The 25763-nt window shown below is 41.9% G+C and overlaps 1 protein-coding gene across 1 annotated transcript in view; it reads left to right on the top strand.

The window, feature by feature from the left end:
* LOC141083180 (protocadherin Fat 4-like) overlaps positions 1 to 25763 on the top strand; it is a 229560-nt gene that overhangs the window by 35086 nt on the left and 168711 nt on the right. The window contains exons 4-8 of the mRNA XM_073567346.1: positions 234 to 2613; positions 4734 to 4792; positions 5488 to 7861; positions 8905 to 9055; positions 11690 to 14130. Coding sequence (XP_073423447.1) covers positions 234 to 2613; positions 4734 to 4792; positions 5488 to 7861; positions 8905 to 9055; positions 11690 to 14130 — 7405 coding nt within the window. The remainder of the gene's footprint in view (positions 1 to 233; positions 2614 to 4733; positions 4793 to 5487; positions 7862 to 8904; positions 9056 to 11689; positions 14131 to 25763) is intronic.

Here is a 25763-nt window from a genome sequence, read left to right as displayed (position 1 = left end):
TCTCTCACACAAAGAAGAGCTGCAGCTCTGATGAGAGCCGTGTGGATCTTTCTTTCCTTCAGATGGATTATCTTTTTGGGAATATGGAGAGATAAATTCATCACCCTCATGCAGCTTGGATTACACAGGATCTACATGACATCAAATATCAAGAGAATCATTTAAGATATGGACATCAGAGGCTTTTGTCAGTGCTGGAAATGGCAAGTAGTCTGCTCCTTTCTCCTTTGTAGCTGGGGCTGGGTCTCTGGGCAGCTTCGTTATTCTATTGTTGAGGAGTCTGAGCCGGGGACATTGGTAGGAAATGTAGCTCAGGATCTGGGGATAAAACGTGCAGAGCTCTCTCAGCGCAGGATACATCTGAGATCTGAGAAATACCAAAGATATTTCAGTGTAAATCAGGCAAATGGAGGGCTGGTTGTGAAGGACAGGATTGATAGGGAGAGCCTGTGTGGATCTAGTCCCAGCTGTTTACTGCAGATAGAGGTTGTGGCTGAGAATCCTATGGAGCTTTTTACTCTAGAAATAGAGATTCTGGATATTAATGATAATTCTCCCACATTTTTAGTTAATCATCATGATATTGAAATAACTGAGGTTTTTAGTACTCCTGGTGCTCAGTTTGAATTAGAGATTGCAGAGGATTTAGATGTTGGTGTGAATGGTGTCAGTCAGTATACACTGAACACAAATCCTTATTTCTCATTGTCTGTGAAGAATCGTAAGGATGGAACGCTCATCCCTCAGCTGATACTAGAAAAGGTTTTAGACAGAGAAGAAAAACAAGAACATCACCTCATTCTCACAGCTATTGATGGAGGAGAACCGACCAGATCAGGGACCTGCAGAATAACCATCGTTGTATTAGATATTAATGATAATCCTCCAGTCTTTAATCAGTCGGTTTATAAAATCAGCATTAGGGAAAATCTGCCTCTGAATACTGTGATATTAACATTGAATGCATCAGATCAGGATGACGGAGCAAATGGTGAAATTCAGTATTTATTTGGGACTCACACATCTGAATCTGCCAAAGCAATATTTGATTTAAATCAGCACAGTGGAGAAATTTTCCTAATAGGAACTGTTGACTTTGAGGATATGAATTTTCATGAGCTGGCAATCAGAGCAGTGGATAAAGGATTACCGAAGCTTATAGGGAACTGCCTAGTTCAGGTGGAAATAGAGGATGTAAATGATAATACTCCAGAAATTTCTTTCCTCTTAATGAAAACTAATATCCCAGAAAATGCTCAAGTGGGAACTGTTGTTGGATTTATCAGTGTGTTAGACAAAGATTCCGGGAAAAATGGAGAAGTAAAATTGAATTTGTCCCCAAAAATACCGTTTAAAATTAGACCTAATAAAAACCGTTATTCCCTTGTCACAGATGGGAATCTGGATAGAGAGGAAACCCCCCAATACACCATAGAGTTGACAGCCTCTGATTTAGGGTCTCCTCCTCTATACAGTAAAAAAAGCGTCACCCTCGGGGTGTCAGATATTAATGATAATGCTCCAGTATTCACACAGTCTACTTATAATGCTTTCATTAGGGAGAACAGTGACCCCGGGACTCTTCTATGTACAGTATCTGCTACTGACCTAGATGAGGGGGTTAATTCTGATCTGGTTTACTCCATAGTTGAGAGTCACATTGACGGCTCCTCTGTCTCCTCATTTGTGTACATTCATTCTAATGATGGGAATATATATGCTCAGCGATCCTTTGACTATGAGCAGATCCAGGTTTTACAAATCACCATAAAGGTAGAAGACTCAGGATCTCCACAGTTATCTTCCACTGTCCCCGTCTTTATCTTCATTCTGGATACAAATGACAATCCCCCCTCTCTGCTGTATCCAGAGCACTCTGAGGACCTCATTGTCCAAGAGAGGATTCCCAAGTCTACAAGTGCTGGATATCTGGTGACAAAACTGTCCGCAGTGGATCTGGACTCTGGTCACAATGCCTGGTTGGTGTTTACTCTCATTGACCCCATCAATTATTCATATTTTCAAGTGTCTAAACTTACAGGAGAGGTGAGAACTGTAAGAGGATTACAGGAGACTGAGAACATGGAGCAACAACTTGTCATTTCTATCAGTGATCTGGGGACTCCTCCATTATCCACCACAGTGACTGTACTTGTCAGTATAGCGGATGAGGTTATAGCAGAAAATACAAAATCTCATGATTTTCTCTCAAATTCCAAGACATCATCAGATGTCACATTATATTTGATTATTTCTCTTGTGGCCATCAGTGTGGTTTCCCTTGTCACATTCATTATTCTACTTGTGAAATGCTTAAGAAAGGAGGATAGTGAAAGCTTTAGTAGCTGCTGTTTTCTAGATAAAGACCAAACCAAGACTTTTACGGATCAGTATCAGCCAGCTCTTTACCTAAACTCTGATGGAACATTGAAATATATGGAGGTTAGGATGGTTCCTCCTGAACCTCAGGGACAATGCTATACAGCTTGTTTCCCTCAGGCCACTGACAAGCTGGATTACAGTTCTATAAAGCCACTGAATTTTCCACAGTTGCAAGATATGACAGGGGAGATTAACTCTTCGTCTGATGTTGGCTGGAAAAATGGAAACAAGGTGAGTTCTTGAAGCATCATTAAAAATTAATTCTCCACTGAAAGATTTTTTTATAGATATTTTGTCATCCAGTTGAGACGTTTCCTTTTATGTAGATTCTACGTTCTTAGCATGATGTGTACAAATTTAAGGGTTTAGTAGCTTTTTAATATTGAGATACTTGTTTTTCTCAGTTAGGTCCATGATTAAATGATTTTTATGTTCTAGTAATTTACATCGTGTTAAAGAATCAAACATATTTCACTTTTTTATATTTTTTTTCCATAAGCTCTGCAGTGTTGATTTTTTTTGGAACTTAAAATAAAAATTTGAACATCCGTGAAGAAAAACATTTTTTATTAGCTAATAATTTAATAAGAATTTTGTGTAATAGATAAATTGTTAAAAATGTATTTTTTTCAAATGGATATTTTACCTTCGGTTTTAGTTTATTCAGTGGGCAGCACTATTGATGCTATATTAGCTTTTTTACTTAAATACAGTAAAAAAAATAGCATTTGCTTGTGCTTTGTTATAAGACCATGGTAAATTCGGCAATGTTGTGTGAATGATGAGAAGTGAAAAAGAAGTCTGACATATATATTGAGATTAAGTTCAATAATAAATGCCTTCAAATAAAATGAGTCTTTCTTTGTCTATTTGTTGACACTTTTCAAAATCATACCGATCTCACCAGGACAAGTGATCTTGAAATATGTTGGCAATTAGAAAAATAAAACTCCCATTTTATTTTAAACTCTCAAGATCTCAGCATAGTTCCAACAGCAAGCTTCATTTTTACTTGTTCTCTTCATCCACTATTTCCCTCAATCCTGTTTGTTGGTGAATCATTAGCACCGGGCTGAATACTGAACATTGGACCTGAAGGCCAACAGAGGTGTTGTACCCTGAGTACAAAAATAAGAGGTGAACAAATTCAGCACAACGAGATATGTTTGACGGGTCCACAGCTTTCTGTACAGGGTTCTTGCAGTGGTGCTGGTGTCTTTCTTTGTTTTTCTTCTTAATAATGAGTGGCATTATGGTGGATCAGAATGGGACACTGTATTTACACGTATTCTAGTTCATTGGGTTAAAACAACATCGGTAATGGAACATAAAAAAGACACAATACCAAGATGTTCAACATATAGTCTAACATTTTGATCAAGAGGAATGCCAAAACCCCATGAAACAAATGCTCCATAATTGCTCCATATTAAAGGAAAAATTTCTTCACCACTCCATATACGACAATCAGACTAAAGCCGGTTTCATACTTGCAACTGGAATGCGAGAAACTCACGCAAGTCTCTCGCCTCAATACCCAACACTGCTGCCGGCACTCGGCACCAGAATATGCGGCTGCATGTATTTCTATGCAACTGAATGCTCCGGTCCGAATCGCTGGCGGCAGTGCCGGGAATTGAGGTGAGAGACTCGCGTGAGTTTCTCGCATTCCAGTTGCTAGTGTGAAACCGGCCTAATTCCTTTGATCAACGTCCCATCATAGAATCGAGTGCCCATAACCTGTAATGTTATATTTTTCAAGAAATATTATTGAGAATTTGTGTGTATACAGAGTGAAAAACAGATTTAACCATCTGTGATGTAAGTATCTCAGCAGGTTGTGATGACAACAGGATCATTTCTGATTATCAGATGTTATAATGGTAATGGAAACCAGTTAGGCAGGACAGATCTAGTCATTTGAATCCCCATGTAATCTACGGTCATGACACTGCACCCAATGGACAGACATTCTTCCTGCAGGAAATATAATATTTTGTGGAAGTCAGTCTGCTGTGGTTCTATACAATATGTAATACATCCTGGAGATAGTGTGAGTCAAGCAATAGCTTTTCATTCTGGCTCATAGAGCAGGGTCCGGAGCAGAAGAAGACTATGAAATATTGGGAGTATTGACACAAGTTGTCATGACATAATCTATTTAAGACTTTGTTCACATTTGTGTCAGATCTGCTGTACTTTAACCAGCAGTATGATGTAGCATGCTTTCTTATTTTGTCTAGTAAAACGAAGCCTAATATTAATTATGATAGGATAGTTGGATTTTTCAATATCTAGTGATAAAATGGCTTGTGTACCCTAAGCTATCATATCTGCTAGGTGAACATTAGCCATACTCTGTAGAAGCATCATTTAGCCTATCCAAATTGAAGAGCTCTTCTAAGACAAGGTATTAATGTAAATCTTGCGATGCCTCTATATTTGTAAAATGTTGTTGCATAGTATTGTAGAATTTATTGTAACATTTGTAGAATTTACGTCACCTGCGCCTTCATTGGGAAATACAATACCTTTACCATATTTTATCATTCACTACTGATTGTTACTATTTTACTTACACAACTATACAATATGTTACTTCATTCCTATAAATGTTAATCCATGGATTATAGTTTCATTTGTTAAATTATATAATTAAGTGATCTTCCTATAAATGAATCATCATAATATGTAGGATCATAACTTTGCAGAAATTTGTATTACATGTATTATACTTCTGTTAATCTGAGAAAAAAATCAACTTGTAGTTCACAATTTTGGCCAGCAGAGGGCAGACTTGTCATTTAATACCATTCTACGCTTCCCCAGTATATCTGTTCATTCTGCATCATCACTCTCCTCCCCCTGGCTCAGTGATTCACCCTCCCACCTTTCCTCTCACACAAAGAAGAGCTGCTGCAACAATGACGGACCAGACGACATTATGGATGAGAGATAAGGGATTTATTCCATAAAAGAACACTGATGGGAACAAGAACGAAGGATTTTATTGAGAATTCATGCAAACAGGACTTAAGATATGGACTACCGAAGATCACCGAAGGCTTGGGCACGGCAAGTAGTCTGCTCCTTTCTCCTCTGTAGCTGGGGCTGGGTCTCTGGGCAGCTGCGTTATTCTGTTGCTGAGGAGTCTCATCCGGGGACTGTTGTGGGGAACGTGGCTCGGGATCTGGGGATAAATCGTGTGAATTTGGATAATCGCAGGCTTCATTTAGGGACAGAAGGAAGCAGCAGATATTTTATAATTGACCAGAATAGGTTTCTCCTTGTAGGACAAACAATAGATAGAGAGGAGCTGTGTGGATCTATTGTGAGCTGTCTCCTGCATGCAGAGATTGTGGTACAAGATCCATTAGAGCTGTTTAATCTGGAGATTGCAATATTAGACATCAATGATAATTCCCCAGTATTTCCTGTTGATAAGCAAGAAATAAGAATTATAGAACAGCTCTCTAGCCCCGGTGCACGATTTCTATTAGAAACAGCACAAGACCCTGATGTGGGTGTTAACAGCATAAGCCAATATAAACTCAATGCAAATCCATACTTTACCCTGTCCGTCACTAACCAGAAAGATGGACTGATTATTCCAGAACTGGTTCTACAAAAGATCCTGGATAGGGAAGAAAAGAAAGAGCACAGGCTTCTCCTTACTGCACTGGACGGAGGAGAAAAGCCTCATACAGGGACGTTGCAGATCACGGTCACAATATATGACATTAATGATAATGCACCAGCGTTTTCTCAACCAGTTTATAACATCCAGATTCCAGAAAATCTGTCTTTAAAAACAGTAATTATGAAATTAAATGCAACAGATAGGGATGAAGGGCTCAATGGAGTGATTGAATATTCATTTCATCGCAATACCCCAGATGCAGCAAGGAAAATATTTGACTTAAATCCACAGACGGGTGAAATCTTCGTAAAAGGAGACGTAGACTATGAAGTAGCTCGTTATTATGAGATGTCTATAAAGGCAGTAGATAAAGGAGTTCCAGAAATGGAAGGACGATGCGCTGTACAGGTAGAAATAGTGGATGTGAATGATAACAGCCCAGAAATTATATTTACAGCCAATTATAATCCAGTTCCTGAAAATGTTGTAGAAGGAACAGTGATCGGTTTAATTACAGTCAGGGATAAGGATTCTGGTAAAAATGGAGAGATCAGTCTAGAAGTGTCACCAGATTTACCCTTCAAATGCCAGCCCATGTCACAGCGTTACGCTCTGGTCACTAGTGGACATCTGGACAGGGAGAAGCGCTCACAATATACCATTATACTGATGGCATCAGATCAGGGGTCTCCATCTCTCAGCAGTCAGATTACAATCAGCCTTAATATCTCTGATGTTAATGATAATCCTCCAGCATTTCTGCACAATGTGTACAATGCCTTCACACCAGAAAACAATGAGGCCGGCAGACTGTTATCTACGGTATCTGCTGTTGATCCGGATGAAGGAGCTAATGCAAACCTTATTTACTCCATCGCTGAGAGCCACATCCACAGTTCTCCTGTCTCTTCATTCGTCTACATTAACTCCGACACCGGGAATATTTACGCACAAAGGTCTTTTGACTATGAACAATTCCAGGTTCTGCAGATCACAGCGAGAGTGGAAGATTCTGGATCTCCAAAATTATCCTCCAATGTTTCCATCTTCATATTTATTCTGGATACAAATGACAACCCTCCCACTATCTTATACCCAGAGATCACAGTGGAGACCATTGCTCAGGAGACCATCCCGAGATCTGCAGCCGCTGGGTATTTAGTCAGTAAGGTGTCTGCCGTGGATGTGGATTCTGGGCACAATGCCTGGCTCCTCTATAGCCTTGTTCAGTCTGCCAGTCCTGCTTTATTCCACATCTCTGAATACACAGGAGAGGTCAGGACTCTCCGAGGTTTACATGAGATGGATAACACAGAGCAGCGACTTGTGATTGCCGTCAATGACCATGGAGAACCTTCTATGACCACTACAGCCACCATCATTGTGAATATATTAGACTCTGTTGCTCAGGAAAGTCCTAAATCTCACGACTTTCTTACAAATGCCAAATCTGCTCCAGACCTGACTCTCTATCTTATCGTCTCCCTTGTTGCCATCAGCGCAGTTTTCCTGGTCACATTTTCTATATTACTTGTCCGGTGCCTACGAAAGAATTATGATTCTGGGTGTGGATTCTGCTTCACTGACAAATCCCTTTCTACATCCTATATGGATCAGTACAAGCCAACCCTTTACCTGAACACAGATGGGACCCTGAAGTACATGGAGGTGCGGATGGCTCCACCAGATCCACCATCACAGTGTTACCCAGGATGTTTTCCTCCAGCTCAGGTTGCTGATTTTGCATTTACAACTCCATCTGATTTTTCTCAGCTTACTGACACATGCAGAGAAACAACAGCAATCACAGACTCAGACAATGTCACTGAACAACATCAGGTGAGATACCTTCATACATTCCCTCCCTGTTTGTAGGCCTCTTAGAAAATATTGACGATGATTCCAGCCCGTAACTTTACTTATCTCTTAATACTTTTCTAGCAGGTATTATACAATATCCAGAAAGGAAATGTGTTTGTATAGAATGGCCGCAGGTACTGATATACCTTTTATTTTTTAAATCTTGCTATTTATTTTTATAAAATGATTTAAAAAAAAATATACAATCATATTATACAGAAATAATGTAACTGGGGAGAATACATACTGCATGTAATATGAAATGTCGCATGCCACATTATCCCTTTTCTCTAAGTCTTCCAGATAGAAAAGCTTTCATTTGTCTTTGTACAACATCGGAGTACTGTGCTGATATGTATTGTCCTATGTATATCTTTTTAGGATATGTACAGCTCACAGCCTTTAAGGAACCATAGATATTTATTATTACTACATTACCATTTTTATCATTACGAAAATTTAACCTACTGGATAGAGATGAACTAATCAGGCAAAAATTAGAATTCGCCTGTTCTTGAAGATTTTTCCAGTAAATTTGATTCACATAAATGTTTTTATCCACAAATGTAATGTTCCTTACTATATTCGGGGGTCTCTTCAAACCCTGAGCATAATAAACATAAGGTGTAAAAAGAAGAAAAAAAACACATATTCTGACCATACCGCTCACCTTTCTTGCCCCTCTGCTCTTCATACTCATCTAGATTTCGCTGCACCTTATCACCGTGGCTAAGGGCCCTCTTCACACAGTAGGCAGGGACCTATGGCTCTGATGAGGCCCCGGAAGGTTCTTCCTAAGCGCATACTAGCCCACAATATCATGATGTCATGCACATGCGCAGAGCCATCCTGGGCTTCATCAGAGCCAGAAGTCCCGGCTTAGAGTGAAAGATCCCGGTAATTCATCACTCACAGCAGTGGAAGGGAGATGCAACAATGACAAGTCGGGTGATGGTAAGGAGCAGATGAGCCGGAAAGGGGTGTGGTAAGGTGAGTATAAGTAATTTTTTTTCATTCTTTAGCCTCTTCCAGCAGCCGCCATTTTGCTGAACCTGAGCAGAAGAAAATTAGAAAAACATTTTCAGCTTTATGCAATATTCAAGTGGAATTTAGTTCCATCCAAATATATTCTCTCATCTCTAGTACTTTGCACGTTGGAAATAATTAGAACTTGTGAATTTCACTTAATATTTCGGCAGCAAATCAATGACTATTATATTTTTTAGCTTTTAAAAACTGTCTGCATGTTCTTATTATATTATTTGAGGCACACTATATACAGAAGCTTTGCGGAGTGAGAATGCTGTTCTCATAGCCTGTATTGTTTGATGCTCGTTGGAATGGCTTTTCCCTTAAAGGGGTTTTCTCTGAATACAAATGCATTTTAAATTTGTCAAAAATTGTAAAATATACTGTCATAAATATACCTTCCTATCCTGTAACTTATAATGACTAAACATCCTTTCTATGTTGATATCACTGTTGACAATGGTTTGTGATTATGCTTCACTACAGATATTAGCTTTTCGGCTCATATGCATTATTATTTTACAAATAATATGGTGGCACGAACAAGAACAAAAGAGGAAGAGTGAGGAACCCTAAAAACAATTGTATTGTCACATTTAGTTTAGTATTTTAATGTTTGAGTCGTATTTTAAAGTTTCATTTTCCTGAAAACACAGTCCCATCTAGGACTCTGTTCACATGTCCATTTATAATGGATCCGGGATTTAAAAAAAAATTGGATCCATTGAAAACAGGGTAAAAAAATGAAAGCACACATTGGTTTCAGTTTTGCATCAGTTTTTGTTCCATTTGTAATGTTTGTTTTTAGTGGAGGTGTCTCTGAACGCCTATAGTGTTCTCAGCAGCCACAACGCTAAAAAACGGATCTGTTAGCAGAAGACATACTGTACATGAATACCATCTGTTATGAGCCGTTTACCATAGACTTTAGTTGACTTAAATGTAAGAAAAAAATATTCCAGGTGATATCTATTTTTGTGTCTGGACAAAGGTTGTGTAGACTGCGCCTTCCAGACAGAAGACATTTAAGGACATTTCCATCCCCATTCAGATGAATGGATCCTGAAGTGGATTTTTTAATATTCACATTTGTCATTCCAAAATGGATACATAAATGGAAATAACGACTGGACATGTGAACATAGAGTAAACTGTGCCACTCTACCAGACTGGTTAATCCATAATTAGGCTTCTTTATCTCATTAGTATACTTGGTTGATTTAACTCTTTTTCTTCCAGACTGTCTAACGAAGGCTAGTTTCACATTAACGTTTACGGCCACAGCGTAGGGCTGCGCACGGCCGCCGCTAAGCCCCGCCCCTGCTGTGCCCCCTCTGATAGCTCCGCCTCCGGCCGCATGACGCTGCATGCGTCATGCGTCCCCTTTCTTTATCACTGAGGATGCAGGCCGTGTGCAGTATGCGTTTTGGCGGCGCCTGCGTCCTTTTGACGGTGCGCCGACCAGCGCCAAACGCAACCTGTTGCAACAAATTCAAATATTGTGAAGTAATAAACCTGCTTACCAAATTATCCATAAACCTCTGGAACAAAACTAACAAAAAACATAATCTGGTCCCTAATATATGTACATATGCTCCGCTACCTGATCTGATGCCAAACAGATATAAATCTGTCAAGATTTAAATTAAATCCTCAGAAAATCATTCTTGCATACAATTCGGCCAACTAACTCAGAGAAACAATATTCTTTCCACTAGAAAAATTAAAACATTATTTAATCATATTAAATTGACTCTGAACTTGAAATTATAAAAGAAACAGCCAGAACTCACCTTCCAGATATTCTAGGCTTCACGTTATTTTATGCAAAAATATTAATCTTTATGGAAATACCAACCTAAAAATCTAAAGTCTTAAGGATTTATATATAGGTTTTCAAAGTCTTCAGAGACACAGACTTTCTCACATATGAATAGAGAGATGTATAAAGTTCATATATATACAGTATACAGTCTATACATATCAGAGTACAATATGTGCCATAGAATGTTACTGCCCTTGCTTTCACAGTATAATGTTTACATTTACATCTGTCCATTAATATTGAAACACTCATATTGTAGATTATAAAAAAACTAAAAAAAATGTAATACTTAGGTATATGTTATTTCCATTAAATATTATCGTAAATTACATAAGTGTTACACGATTACTAAAACATAATCATATGAAACAGCGGGAGGGAAGGTTTTAATCATTATGATCTTAGTATATTTTCTACTAAATGTAAAACATATATATATATTGTATATTTATTCAGACTAATTAATTTAAATTATAATTTTAGCTTTTAATGAAAAAAAATTCATAGTGATTTCAAATAAGATGTCTAAGATATACAAGTGACATTAAAAAGAAAAAAAAAGAAAAAATATATATCATATATAAATGCATATATATATATATATGCTGTATATACAGTATAGTATATATACACAGGTATATATACATTGTGCCTATTTGATTGTAATTATACATATTGAACAGCAGAGGGCAGCAACGTCATCCAAATTTCACAGCTACTGCATTCAACCTCCTCATATCAGCCCTGCGCTCTCCTCCCCCTGGCTCAGTGATTCACCCTCCCATCGTCTCTCACACAAAGAAGAGCTGCTGCTCCGATGAGAGCCCTGTGGATGATTTCAATGCAGGAAAACCAGGATTTTCCCGTTCCTAGGATTTATATTTTTGCTGCTCACACACTTGGATTGATGGGATGATGATCATTCTCTACACATTTTAGAAGAAGGATTTAAGATATGGACAATCAGAGCTTTGTGAAGGCTTGGAAATGGCAAGTAGCTTTCTCTCTTCTCCTTTGTAGCTGGGGCTGGGTCTCTGGGCAGCTGCGTTATTCTGTGGCTGAGGAGTCTCATCCGGGGACTGTGGTGGGGAACGTGGCTCAGGATCTGGGGGTGAATCTGGCTGATATCAGGAGAAGGAGACTGAGTTTGGGATCAGAAGGAAACAGCAGATTATTCTCTATAGAGCAGAAGAATGGAGCTCTGGTGGTAGATGAGAGGATTGATAGGGAGAGCCTGTGCGGATCCAGCCTGAGCTGTGTGCTGCATTTAGAGGCTGTGGCTGAGGATCCTCTGGAGCTGCACAGTCTGGAGATAGACGTTCTGGATATTAATGATAATTCTCCAATATTTTCTATTTCTGATCAAGTCATTAAAATTACAGAACTGATCACAAGTCCAGGAGTACAATTTCCTTTAGAAGCTGCTAATGATTTGGACATAGGAAAAAATGATGTTAGGCAATATCGATTAAATAAAAATCCCTATTTTTCACTATTAGAAAAAAAACGCAACGATGGAACACTTATTGCTGAATTAATGCTGGAAAAAATTCTAGACAGAGAAGAGATAGCTGAGCACAAGCTTCTTCTCACCGCTATTGATGGGGGAGATCCAGCCAGATCTGGATCCACAAAGATAACGATTATAGTGCTAGATATTAATGACAATCCTCCTATTTTCCAGCAGTCAAGTTATAAGGTAGAAGTGCCGGAAAACGTATCACTAGGAACAGTCGTTATAAAGCTCAATGCCAGTGATTTAGATGATGGTGCAAATGGAGACATTTTCTATTCCTTTGATCACCATACATTAGAATCAGCAAAACAAATATTTGATATTAATTCTCTAACGGGTGACATTTTTGTAAAAGGATCTGTGGATTTTGAGGTATCAAAATCATACGAATTATTTGTCAAAGCAGTAGACAAAGGATCTCCCATGCTAGAAGGAAGATGTGTGGTTCAGGTGGATGTAAAAGATGCCAATGATAACACGCCCGAAATTATTTTTACTATAAAAAATACTGCAGTTCCTGAGAATGCCCCCATAGGGACTGTGGTTGGATTCATCACAGTCAGAGATAAGGATTCTGGTAATAATGGTGAAATTAGACTCGATGTGTCACGGAATTTACCCTTTAAAATCCAGCCCATGTCACAGCGTTACGCTCTGGTCACTAGTGGACATCTGAACAGGGAGAAGCTCTCACAATATACCATTATACTGACGGCATCAGATCTGGGGTCTCCGTCTCTCAGCAGCCAGATTACAATCAGCCTTAATATCTCTGATGTTAATGATAATCCTCCAGCATTTCTGCACAATGTGTACAATGCCTTTACACCAGAAAACAATGAGGCCGGCAGACTGTTATGTACGGTATCTGCTGTAGATCCGGATGAGGGAGCTAATGCAAATCTCATTTACTCCATCGCTGAGAGCCACATCCACGGTTCTCCCGTCTCTTCATTTGTCTATATTAATTCCGACTCCGGGAATATTTATGCACAAAGGTCTTTTGACTATGAACAATTCCAGGTTTTGCAGATCACAGCGAGAGTGGAAGATTCTGGATCTCCAAAATTATCCTCCAATGTTTCCATCTTCATATTTATTCTGGATACAAATGACAACCCTCCTGCTATCTTATACCCAGAGATCACAGTGGAGACCATTGCTCAGGAGACCATCCCGAGATCTGCAGCCGCTGGGTATTTAGTCAGTAAGGTGTCTGCCGTGGATGTGGATTCTGGGCACAATGCCTGGCTCCTCTATAGTCTTGTTCAGTCTGCCAGTCCTGCTTTATTCCACATCTCTGAATACACAGGAGAGGTCAGGACTCTCCGAGGTTTACATGAGACGGATAACACGGAGCAGCGACTTGTGATTGCCGTCAGTGACCATGGAGAACCCTCTATGACCACTACAGCCACCATCATTGTGAATATATTAGACTCTGTTGCTCAGGAAAGTCCTAAATCTCAAGACTTTCTTACAAATGCCAAATCTGCTCCAGACCTGACTCTGTATCTTATCGTCTCCCTTGTGGCCATCAGTGCAGTTTTTCTGGTCACATTTTCTATATTACTTGTCCGGTGTCTGAGAAAGAATTATGATTCTGTGTGTGGATTCTGCTTCACTGACAAATCCCTTTCTACATCCTATATGGATCAGTACAAGCCAACCCTTTACCTGAACACAGATGGGACCCTGAAGTACATGGAGGTGCGGATGGCTCCACCAGAGGCTCCGGGGTCTTGTTACCCGGCTTGTTTCCCTCCTGCAGATATTTTTCATTCAACTTTGTCTAATCCCCAAAATAATTCTGAAGTATCCAAGATAAACAGGGAGCTTGAAACAACGGATTCAAATTGGTTTACAGAGCTCAATCAGGTGATTACAATTTTTCATGTATATATTAACATTTGTTTTGTGAAGCTTTTAATATTTGTTGTTTTGGAATTACTTTTTTACATTTTAGTTTCATTGAAATTTGTATTGTTTTTATTGATATATACTGTACATATTTTCTGTCTTTATTAGACTTGGTAGATTAATTTGCTTATAAAAATAATATTTTGTTATGAGTTCTAACTGTTCTACAACAAGATAACATTTATTATTTGTAAGTTATTCAATTTAGATATCAGATTTTTTAAATTGATAAATGTTACTTGAATATCTTAGACATCTTGTTTGAAATAACGGCAAAACCAGGCTGGAGAGTAATGTGTAAAGTTCTCGCCATACATTGTTGTTTAAATTGTATGTTCCTTTGTTCCATAGTTTTTAATAATCGAATAAGATATACCAAAACCAGTGCAAAAGAAAAATGGACCAGCTGCCAATATTAAAGGAACTGTTCACTACGTTTACACTCCAGTGGATAGGTCATCTGTACCAGATCGGTGGGGATTTACCACCCAGAACCTTCCTCTAATCCATCAATCAGGTGTTATCTGGGGATGTCGCAGCTACAGCCACAAAATTTGGCAGTCACACGTCTGGACCCCAAGAGCATCCTAAGCTATGTTGTGAGGTGAAATTTTAACCCCGCGTGTTCCAATTCACCAAGCAATTTTGCCCCTGTCTGCATAATGGGGAAAAAGTGTGTGCGCGTCAAGCCCCGCCCCTCATTATGATGTCATAATGCCCCTATCTACATAACGGGGAAAAAGTGTGTACGTATCCAGCCCCGCCCCTCATTATGATGTTATAATGGTTTCCATGGCGACGCTGATGTCATCATAGGTTGCAAGCCCCGCCGCTCATTATGATGTCATAATGGTTGACTATGGGATGGAGGATGTGTGATGGGTATATGGGCACTAGACTATGGGATGGAGGATATGTATGACGGGTATATGGGCATGGGAATATGGGATGGAGGATGTGTGATGGGTATATGGGCACTGGACTATGGGATGGAGGATATGTATGACGGGTATATGGGCATGGGACTATGGGATGGAGGATGTGTGATGGGTATATGGGCACTAGACTATGGGATGGAGGATATGTATGACGGGTATATGGGCATGGGAATATGGGATGGAGGATGTGTGATGGGTATATGGGCACTGGACTATGGGATGGAGGATGTGTATGACGGGTATATGGGCACGGGACTATGGGATAGAGGATGTGTGATGGGTATATGGGCACTGGACTATAGGATGGAGGATATGTATGATGGGTATATGGGCACGGGACTGTGGGATGGCGGATATGTATGATGGGTATATGGGCACGGGACTATGGGATGGCGGATATGTATGATGGGTATATGGGCACAGGACTATGGGATGGAGGATATGTATGATGGGTATATGGGCACGGGACTATGGGATGGCGGATATGTATGATGGGTATATGGGCACGGGACTGTGGGATGGCGGATATGTATGATTGGTATATGGGCACGGGACTATGGGATGGAGGATATGTATGATGGGTATATGGGCACGGGACTATGGGATGGAGGATATGTATGATGGGTATATGGGCATGGGACTATGAGATGAAGGATGTATGATGGGTATATGGGCACTCGACTATGGGATGATGGATATGTATGATGGGTATATGGGCACGGGACTATGGGATGGCGGATATGTATGATGGGTATATGGGCACGGGACTGTGGGATGGCGGATATGTATGATTGGTATATGGGCACGGGACTATGGGATGGAGGATATGTATGATGGGTATATGGGCATGGGACTATGGGATGGAGGATATGTATGATGGGTATATGGGCACGGGACTATGGGATGGAGGATATGTATGATGGGTATATGGGCACGGGACTGTGGGATGGCGGATATGTATGATGGGTATATGGGCACTCGACTATGGGATGGAGGATATGTATGATGGGTATATGGGCATGGGACTATGGGATGGAGGATATGTATGATGGGTATATGGGCACGGGACTATGGGATGGAGGATATGTATGATGGGTATATGGGCACGGGACTGTGGGATGGCGGATATGTATGATTGGTATATGGGCACGGGACTATGGGATGGAGGATATGTATGATGGGTATATGGGCACGGGACTATGGGATGGAGGATATGTATGATGGGTATATGGGCATGGGACTATGAGATGAAGGATGTATGATGGGTATATGGGCACTCGACTATGGGATGATGGATATGTATGATGGGTATATGGGCACGGGACTATGGGATGGCGGATATGTATGATGGGTATATGGGCACGGGACTGTGGGATGGCGGATATGTATGATTGGTATATGGGCACGGGACTATGGGATGGAGGATATGTATGATGGGTATATGGGCATGGGACTATGGGATGGAGGATATGTATGATGGGTATATGGGCACGGGACTATGGGATGGAGGATATGTATGATGGGTATATGGGCATGGGACTATGAGATGAAGGATGTATGATGGGTATATGGGCACTCGACTATGGGATGATGGATATGTATGATGGGTATATGGGCACGGGACTATGGGATGGAGGATATGTATGATGGGTATATGGGCACGGGTCTATGGGATGATGGATATGTATGATGGGTATATGGGCACGGGACTATGGGATGGAGGATAATTATAATTTGCTATTACTAACCACAGTTAGTTACTATGCCCCGGCAGCGCAGGGCTCTTCTGCTAGTACTGTATATAAATAAGGTTTCTTCAAATATTTTGTTATGTCAGCCTGATGAAGGGACGTAAGCAGTCCCGAAAGCTTGCTTTGTAACATCATTCACTATTATTTGTTAGCCATTAAAAGGTATCATACCCACAAGATTCCTATTTTGTTTCTCTCACTGAGACCACTTAATAAATGTGCAAAATTAGTCATTATATTCGATTCTCCAATACCCTCTTCCCTCGAATTTCAGCAGTCGCCTATTTCTTGTTTCGTTACTCAGTTTTGTATGCCTTTCTACAAGAAGAATTTTCTATAGTTATAGTTATTTTTTGGCTGTAAATGGTGCGTATTTGTGATTGAGCGTTTGGTAGAGTCTGGTGGAGCTGTCTCACTTTGCCATAAATACCAGATGATCTTTTATTGAGTATCCACATAATGTGGCTAATTTACCATGGTATAATGATGCTGATATTGACCAGCCGCTGAATTTTTGGTTCTTTTTTGTTGATACGAAAACTTTCTACACACTTGCAATAGCTTCTGACTACTCCAGAAACAGATGGATTTCTGTTCTGCATGTTTATTTCAGTAGAAAAATGGTTAGTTCGTAATACTTATCTGCAGTGGAGCAAAAAATTGGGTTATGGAAATCCAACATTCCTTCATATGCCAAGAGTCCTCCCAGCATATTTATATTTCTGGGCAGGGCCGGGGAAGATCTTCCACATGCCATTAATGTGAGAAGTGAAAGATGTTGAAATCTCTGTAAAACAATTTTCACCCTTGAACAGGTTGGATATAAGTACAAACTGTGTTTTCAGAGTAATTCTGGCTAAATCTGCCGGAAAAAGCATTTACAAATGATAAAAGGAATTAACATATTCACAGCAATATAAAAACATCTTGCTTTACCATTAAATTATTATTATCAGTATATGGAAATCAGACCCTACTTGCACTCTATTTTCTCCTCCTCCAAAGTCTCCCAACCTTCCTACTTTGAAAAGTTATGCAGAGCTGGAGTCTCAACTAATGGGCTTACAGCTGATATTTATCGGTTATCACTTGACCCTTATATAGATGTCTGCCAAAAACACTCCTATATGAATAAATGGGAAGTCTTTCTAAGGGAATCCCTGTCGGGAAGGTGACCGGACGGACGGACTAGTCAGAGTGAAGAAGGAAAGGTTTGCACAGTGTAGGTAGGTGTCAGTTATTACAGTGGGGAAACAGCTAGGAAAGTGTAGTGGACGTGCAGTACCTTGGGTGGACATTAGATGGCAGGGAGGAGTGTGAGCAAAGGACTTGACAGCAGCTTAGGGCTTTAGAAACCGTTGGTCATGGGGGGCGTGGTGACAGTTGGAGTGACAGTTTCAAGGAACCGGGTCAGCTATAAATTCTGAGGGAGGGTTCCAGAAGATTCCAGTCCCCAGGGGGAGCTCAGGTGACAGGAAGACTGCGACAGTCTGTGCGCTCTGAGGAGAATCCGACCAGGGGGACTGAGGAGAGAGAACGTCAGGGGGGTGGTCCTAACAGGAAGGTACCGCAGAAGAGACGTGGCAGTGGGTGCAGGATACCGTATTTAACACGACGACTGACCAGTGGAAGCGCTGTTGGTTTATGGGCCTAGGGCGGCCACAGTCACGGACCTGTCAGGAACGTCAAACACTGAAGGAGGGACGGTACGTACAAATACGTCCCTGGTGGCAGTGTGAAAACGGCTCTGAAATCGAAGAGCCGACAAGTGAAGAGAAGTGCGGTGTGTTGCGGAGGCCGTCAGGTGAACGGCAAGTAAGGAAATAAACTTGGACTTGTTGCACCCAGAATCTGCCTCCAACTTGTCTCTGTGTCATCTCTGCGCGGCATAATGAGGGATCACTCCCCTAGTCCGGCCCACCACCGACTCTACATTTGGCGTAGTCGGCAGGATCGACGCCGCTAATACATCATCTTCTGCGGCAGACCTGCCTCAAAGAATGGAAAAGGACTTAGACTACTCTGTTTGGATTACAATTACCTGTGGATTACAAATTACCTACCTGTGGAATACAAAAGGGGAGCGCTGTGGCGGATCTGTGTGGCCAGCAGAGGATCCGGGGTGGTACCAGGGACTGTGCAGTATGGCGGTGCTGCTTCAGCGCAGAGGAGAGGTCCGGGTGTTTGCAGTTGATCAGAATGGACTGGGACCCCCTCCAACGTACCCCAAAAGGAAGCAGTATGTGCCTGGAGATCGACGCTTCCATATATTGGACCCTGACAGGTGGGTGGAGAGGCCTGCCAACACCCCACCTCACAGAGGTAGTGGCACAGAAGAAAAACTTGGCTGCGGCTGTCTGATGCCATTTGAGTGCTGCCCAACGGATGGTATGAGACGCTGCGGGTGTCGGGGCATCGGCCGACTAGAGTGGCAATGGCGGCAGGAGAAGGAGCTGCACCAGAAGTCATCTGTAGAACCACGGGCAGGCAGCGGGATGCTGAGTCGGGGAGCGGAGCCTGAGCGGAGTAAGCGAGAACGGCCGCCACCAATACCAGCAGAGGACTTCTCAGCGGAGCCCCCGAGTCCAGAGGGAAGGCCCGCAGGACAGTGGAGCAAGGAACGGAGGCTGCGGGGGAAACCGCGTGATGATGTGACGGAAGCCGCAGCGCCGGGGAAGGTGAGAGTACCCCCGGCCCTACCAGTGCCTCCGCAAGCGGCCCCCACCATTCTGCTGCAGCACGCGGCCCCCTGCGCACCGGAAGGCCTAGTTACCACGGGCCCCGTGGTGTATGCGGAGCTGAGCGAGGTCCCCGCTCATGTCCCCGAACTACCACGCCCGGAGTCACCAGTGCAGAGCTCACCCAAAGAAGACGCTGTTGCGCTTTCCCTGCTAATAGCAGCTGCATCGTTGAAATCGGCCGTTACTCCGGCTCCGTTGGAAGTAGTGGATGCGGCCTGTCCTGAGGCCGCGGTTATGCCGCTGCTGGAGTCGGCTGCGACCGACTTAGTGGGCCCTGTGATTCCAGCCCCCGAGGACCCGGTTGTCCCCATTTGCCACCTGACCCCAGCGGCTGCTGGGCCACAGAAATCTTCGGCCGTTTCTGTCTTGCGGTCTTTTTCAGTGGAGTCCCGCCCACCGGACTCCAGGGCTCGTGCTGTTCCCTCCATGTGGGAAGCAGAGGTGATCAGGAAGAAAAAGGCCCGGGAGCAGGAAGTGTGGAACCTGCTCCACACTCAAGGAGAGGCCGTCATGGAAAAGAAGAGGACTTGAATGGACACCCTCAGTATCCCCGGGGGCTCCACGGCTGTGGAGCCCTCACCTCTGTCCATTGAGAGTGGTATAGACTGTCAGGAGTTCGATGCACCGTTGTGCAGATTATAAGGACAGTTGCATTTAGAAAAAAGTTTTGTTGTTGTTTAACTGATGCAACTATTTTCTCTCTCTCTTTCTCTCTTCTTTCTATGTTCTTTATATACGAAAATATGTTTACCTGACAGAACGGGGATACGGAAAGCGGAGGAGTGTCCAGGTCCAAGGAAGGGGGGAGGAGGAAAGAAGACATGCAATGTTATGTTATATTTTGGTTTTAAAAGCAAGAGAAAATGAAAAAAAAATCATAAAAATGGGTACTTGTGATATTGTAAAGTTGTTTTGGTGTACAATATGCACAAGTAAAAATGCAACAGGTCCGGGTAAGGGAAGATCTGCGGGACCAAAGGAAAGTGTGAGATCCGGTAGGGATCTAAGAGTTGAGGAGGTCTGGGAGACCGGGACGCCGACCATGACATGTAATTTAAAGAAGGGTAAATGAGTTGGAAGACGTGAGAGAGACAGCCATCCTAGGTCAGGTCCCCAACACCACGGACACCCCTGAAGGAGGATGGCGGGTGCTGGTAATGATCTGGAAGGTAAGAGACCTCGATCATGGCGTACCGAATAGTGAAAGGTAACAGAAGGGGAGAGTAGGGGAAAGATACACGCCGTAGAGAGAATACGGGTGTACCTTGCCCAATTTGAAAGACGTTGTCATGTGGCGTGCGCGCTGGTGAGTAGCAGTAGGCTGCTCAGAGCATAGTGCTCCCAGGATGGTTCGGCCCCCGCAGATAGTGGGTTTGGCTCAACAGCTGGTCCGACAACAGAATGTAGGTGTAGCTTCAGAACGACGAAGGCAGGGATGACGATTGTCGAGGATGACAATGGACAAAGGAAGGGGGGAGTGTAGGGAAGGTGACCGGACGGACGGACTAGTCAGAGTGAAGAAGGAAAGGTTTGCACAGTGTAGGTAGGTGTCAGTTATTACAGTGGGGAAACAGCTAGGAAAGTGTAGTGGACGTGCAGTACCTTGGGTGGACATTAGATGGCAGGGAGGAGTGTGAGCAAAGGACTTGACAGCAGCTTAGGGCTTTAGAAACCGTTGGTCATGGGGGGCGTGGTGACAGTTGGAGTGACAGTTTCAAGGAACCGGGTCAGCTATAAATTCTGAGGGAGGGTTCCAGAAGATTCCAGTCCCCGGTGGGAGCTCAGGTGACAGGAAGACTGCGACAGTCTGTGCGCTCTGAGGAGAATCCGACCAGGGGGACTGAGGAGAGAGAACGTCAGGGGGGTGGTCCAAACAGGAAGGTACCTCAGAAGAGACGTGGCAGTGGGTGCAGGATACCGTATTTAACACGACGACTGACCAGTGGAAGCGCTGTTGGTTTATGGGCCTAGGGCGGCCACAGTCACGGACCTGTCAGGAACGTCAAACACTGAAGGAGGGACGGTACGTACAAATACGTCCCTGGTGGCAGTGTGAAAACGGCTCTGAAATCGAAGAGCCGACAAGTGAAGAGAAGTGCGGTGTGTTGCGGAGGCCGTCAGGTGAACGGCAAGTAAGGAAATAAACTTGGACTTGTTGCACCCAGAATCTGCCTCCAACTTGTCTCTGTGTCATCTCTGCGCGGCATAACGAGGGATCACCCCCCTAGTCCGGCCCACCACCGACTCTACATCCCTTTCACCCAGCACTTGGCAAGGAATAAGAAGGAGCATGGATAAGACGTCCACATGCTTTGCCTATAGGGAAAATCTATAAAAGCTACTTATGTTTTGGTATCATTAGCTTTCTATATTACATAAATTTAATCCTAATATTCCCAACTGCCGATGTATATATGGTAACATTGAGGGGGATTTACCTCATTGATTCTTTTCCTGTCTGGTATCCAAGCCTTTTGGGAATTTGTTAAGGCTTTTATTTTTAAGGTCGTTGGCCTCCAGGTCCCCTTTAATCCTAAATTTAATTTACTCAGCAACCCACCATTTCAGATTAACTGTAGCATCCAGCAACTTTTACCACACATGATCACTGCTGCTAGATGTTTGATAGCATTTAAAGGGAATCTGTCAGCAGGTTTTTGCTGCCTCATCTGAGAGCATCATAATGTAGGCAAAGGGAAGCTGAATCGAATGATGTATTACTTAGTTTCCTGGGTGCAGCCATTCTCACACAATCAGAACTTTTAGATTTGGCAATGAAGCAGAGCTGAAAAGCTTACCCCGCCCACACCAGGCTCCATCCATAGACAGTGAGCTGCTTATCACAGGAGAGGATGTGTTGGACCAAAGCTCAAGTGATAAGCTAGTCACAGCAATGATAAGCTACTGATGCCAAAACAGTCATTGTAAGCAAACAAAACATCGGAGCTTGATTAGAGAGGCATTTCTGAAATCTGTATTTTGACCCCTACAGCATGCTGTCTTCAAATTACATAGCAAAAACCCGCTGACAGATTCCCTTTAAGTGGGAGCTGATCTAACTCCCATAAAATAATGAGTTATAGACACGAATGCAAGATGTGCGAATCATGGAATACCTCACAGCTCTTTCGAATCGGACGATTGAGTGCTTTGAAACGGTCTTTATTCCTTGGGACACGTGCTGGGCACAAAGGGACTGTTACTGAACATTTTAATGAAAAGTAATTTTTGTTATAGACATTGAATTAGAATTGCTCTTTAATTCCATCCTTTCCCCTTCTTCTGTTTCATTGTCCAGTCTTTTCTTTTCATTCTTCACGTATAAATGTAAATATAAGATGTGAACTCTTCAGTGATGAGTCCACTTACTGTTGCCGATAGATTACTAAGTTAAACTATGCTGTATTGTGCACTAATATTTTGAGTATTTTCTTTTATTATCATTCGGTAACTTTATTTTTTGAAAAATTCAACAAAAGCACAGTGAAAAAACCCTAACATGCTATACATATGGTCAGAATTTTTGAGCTTCTTTAAACCACTTAACATATCAAAATCTGTGATATGGCTAAAAGAAGTGACCTGACGATTCTTCAGGCGGCTTTTCCACTCACTAGTTTATATACACAGTTTTAAAAAAAAGATGCTGGTAATGAAGAGGCAGCAAAATTTACGAGAAAGGTGGCAAAGAACATTGACGGCGCTTTCCTGAAGAGTCTTCTGCTTCAAAAGCTCAGCGGGTGTGCCGGAGTCTATAGGACATCGTGTGCATGTACCCTAAATTGTAGGAAAACTACTGCACTCATAGAATAAATGCAATGAAAATACATTAATAACACATTGCAGAGTAAGATATTACATGTACTTCACGCAACAGGCAAACCTTAATATTGCAATACTTACTATCCTGTGGTGTCACCATCATTAGAAAAAAAATAGTTATTTTTGATTACGAATGAAGGACCTGTGAATGTTCACCTTTTTTTATCGGGCCCATAGCTTTCTGTAGGAAGCTAGAACTTTATAACAGAATTTTATATTTAGTAGTGTATTTAACATTAATGATTTAATGAAGAGAAGATTGATTGCAATCAGAAATACTATAGTTTCCATTTTATCTGTCAATAGTTCATCTGCTTTGTCAGCGTCATATTTAGAGGAATATAATTAGGAGGTTTAGTTTTTTTTAATTATCAAAACAAGTTACTAATATCAAAAAAGCAAAAATGTGAAAACATTAGGTAATTGAAAAACTGCTATTTCTATATACATGGATTTAAATGCAATGTGCACAAAATATTTTTTTTAAAAATCACAGCTGTAATAAATATAATTGTCCAGTAGAGGGCAGACATGTCATTCTGATTCATTGTTAGGAGATCTCCTCATATCAGCCCTGCGCTCTCCTCCCCCTGGCTCAGTGATTCACCCTCCCATCGTCTCTCACACAAAGAAGAGCTGCTGCTCCGATGAGAGCCCTGCGGATGATTTCAATGCAGGAAAACCAGGATTTTCCCGTTCCTAGGATTTATATTTTTGCTGCTCACACACTTGGATTGATGGGATGATGATTATTCTCTACACATTTTAGAAGAAGGATTTAAGATATGGACAATCATAGCTTTGTGAAGGCTTGGAAATGGCAAGTAGCTTTCTCCCTTCTCCTTTGTAGCTGGGGCTGGGTCTCTGGGCAGCTGCGTTATTCTGTGGCTGAGGAGTCTCATCCGGGGACTGTGGTGGGGAACGTGGCTCAGGATCTGGGGGTGAATCTGGCTGATATCAGGAGAAGGAGACTGAGTTTGGGATCAGAAGGAAACAGCAGATTATTCTCTATAGAGCAGAAGAATGGAGCTCTGGTGGTAGATGAGAGGATTGATAGGGAGAGCCTGTGTGGATCCAGCCTGAGCTGTGTGCTGCATTTAGAGGCTGTGGCTGAGGATCCTCTGGAGCTGCACAGTCTGGAGATAGACGTTCTGGATATTAATGATAATTCTCCAATATTTCCAAGTGGTGATCAAATTATAAAGGTGACAGAGTTACTAACAAGTCCTGGTAAACACTTTCCTTTAGAGAATGCACAGGATTTAGACGTAGGGATTAATAGTGTCAGTCAGTATACAATTAAATCAAATCCATATTTTTCATTGTTCACCAAAAAGCGCAATGATGGATCGCTCATTGCTGAATTAGTGCTGGAAAAAATTCTAGACAGAGAAGAGATAGCTGAGCACAAGCTTCTTCTCACCGCTATTGATGGAGGAGAACCAGCCAGATCCGGATCCACTCAGATTACTGTCCTTATATTAGATATCAATGACAATTCCCCATTGTTTGATCAGCCTTTATATAAGGTTAGTGTTCGAGAAAATATACCTTTAAAAACAAAAGTGTTAAAGCTCAATGCTAGTGATCTGGATGAAGGTGTAAACAGTGAATTTATCTTTTCATTTGATCATCGAACTTTAGAAGCTGCAGAGAAAATATTTGAATTAAATCCTACCACAGGGGAAATATTTAATAAAGGAATTCTGGATTATGAAGCTGTAAAATTCTTTGAACTGTTTGTCATAGCTGTGGATAAAGGGTCACCTAAACAAGAAGGACATTGTATTGTTCAAGTGGAAATAGAAGATGTCAATGATAACAGTCCAGAAATTACATTTATATTTAAACATAATGCAGTTCCTGAGAATGCCCCCATAGGAACTGTGGTTGGATTCATCACAGTCAGAGATAAGGATTCTGGTAAAAATGGTGAAGTACAATTGATTGTATCACCAGATTTACCGTTTCTATGCCAGCCCATGTCACAGCGTTACGCTCTGGTCACTAGTGGACATCTGGACAGGGAGAAGCGCTCACAATATACCGTTATACTGACGGCATCAGATCTGGGGTCTCCGTCTCTCAGCAGCCAGATTACAATCAGCCTTAATATCTCTGATGTTAATGATAATCCTCCAGCATTTCTGCACAATGTGTACAATGCCTTCACACCAGAAAACAATGAGGCCGGCAGACTGTTATGTACGGTATCTGCTGTAGATCCGGATGAGGGAGCTAATGCAAACCTCATTTACTCCATCACTGAGAGCCACATCCATGGTTCTCCCGTCTCTTCATTCGTCTACATTAACTCCGACACCGGGAATATTTATGCA

Source organism: Dendrobates tinctorius, unplaced genomic scaffold (assembly GCF_039654945.1).
Source record: "Dendrobates tinctorius isolate UK_male_01 unplaced genomic scaffold, ASM3965494v1 ptg000020l, whole genome shotgun sequence".
NCBI lineage: Eukaryota > Metazoa > Chordata > Amphibia > Anura > Dendrobatidae > Dendrobates > Dendrobates tinctorius.
Note: the sequence above shows the minus strand (reverse complement) of the source record. Positions and strands in the feature narration are given on the sequence as shown.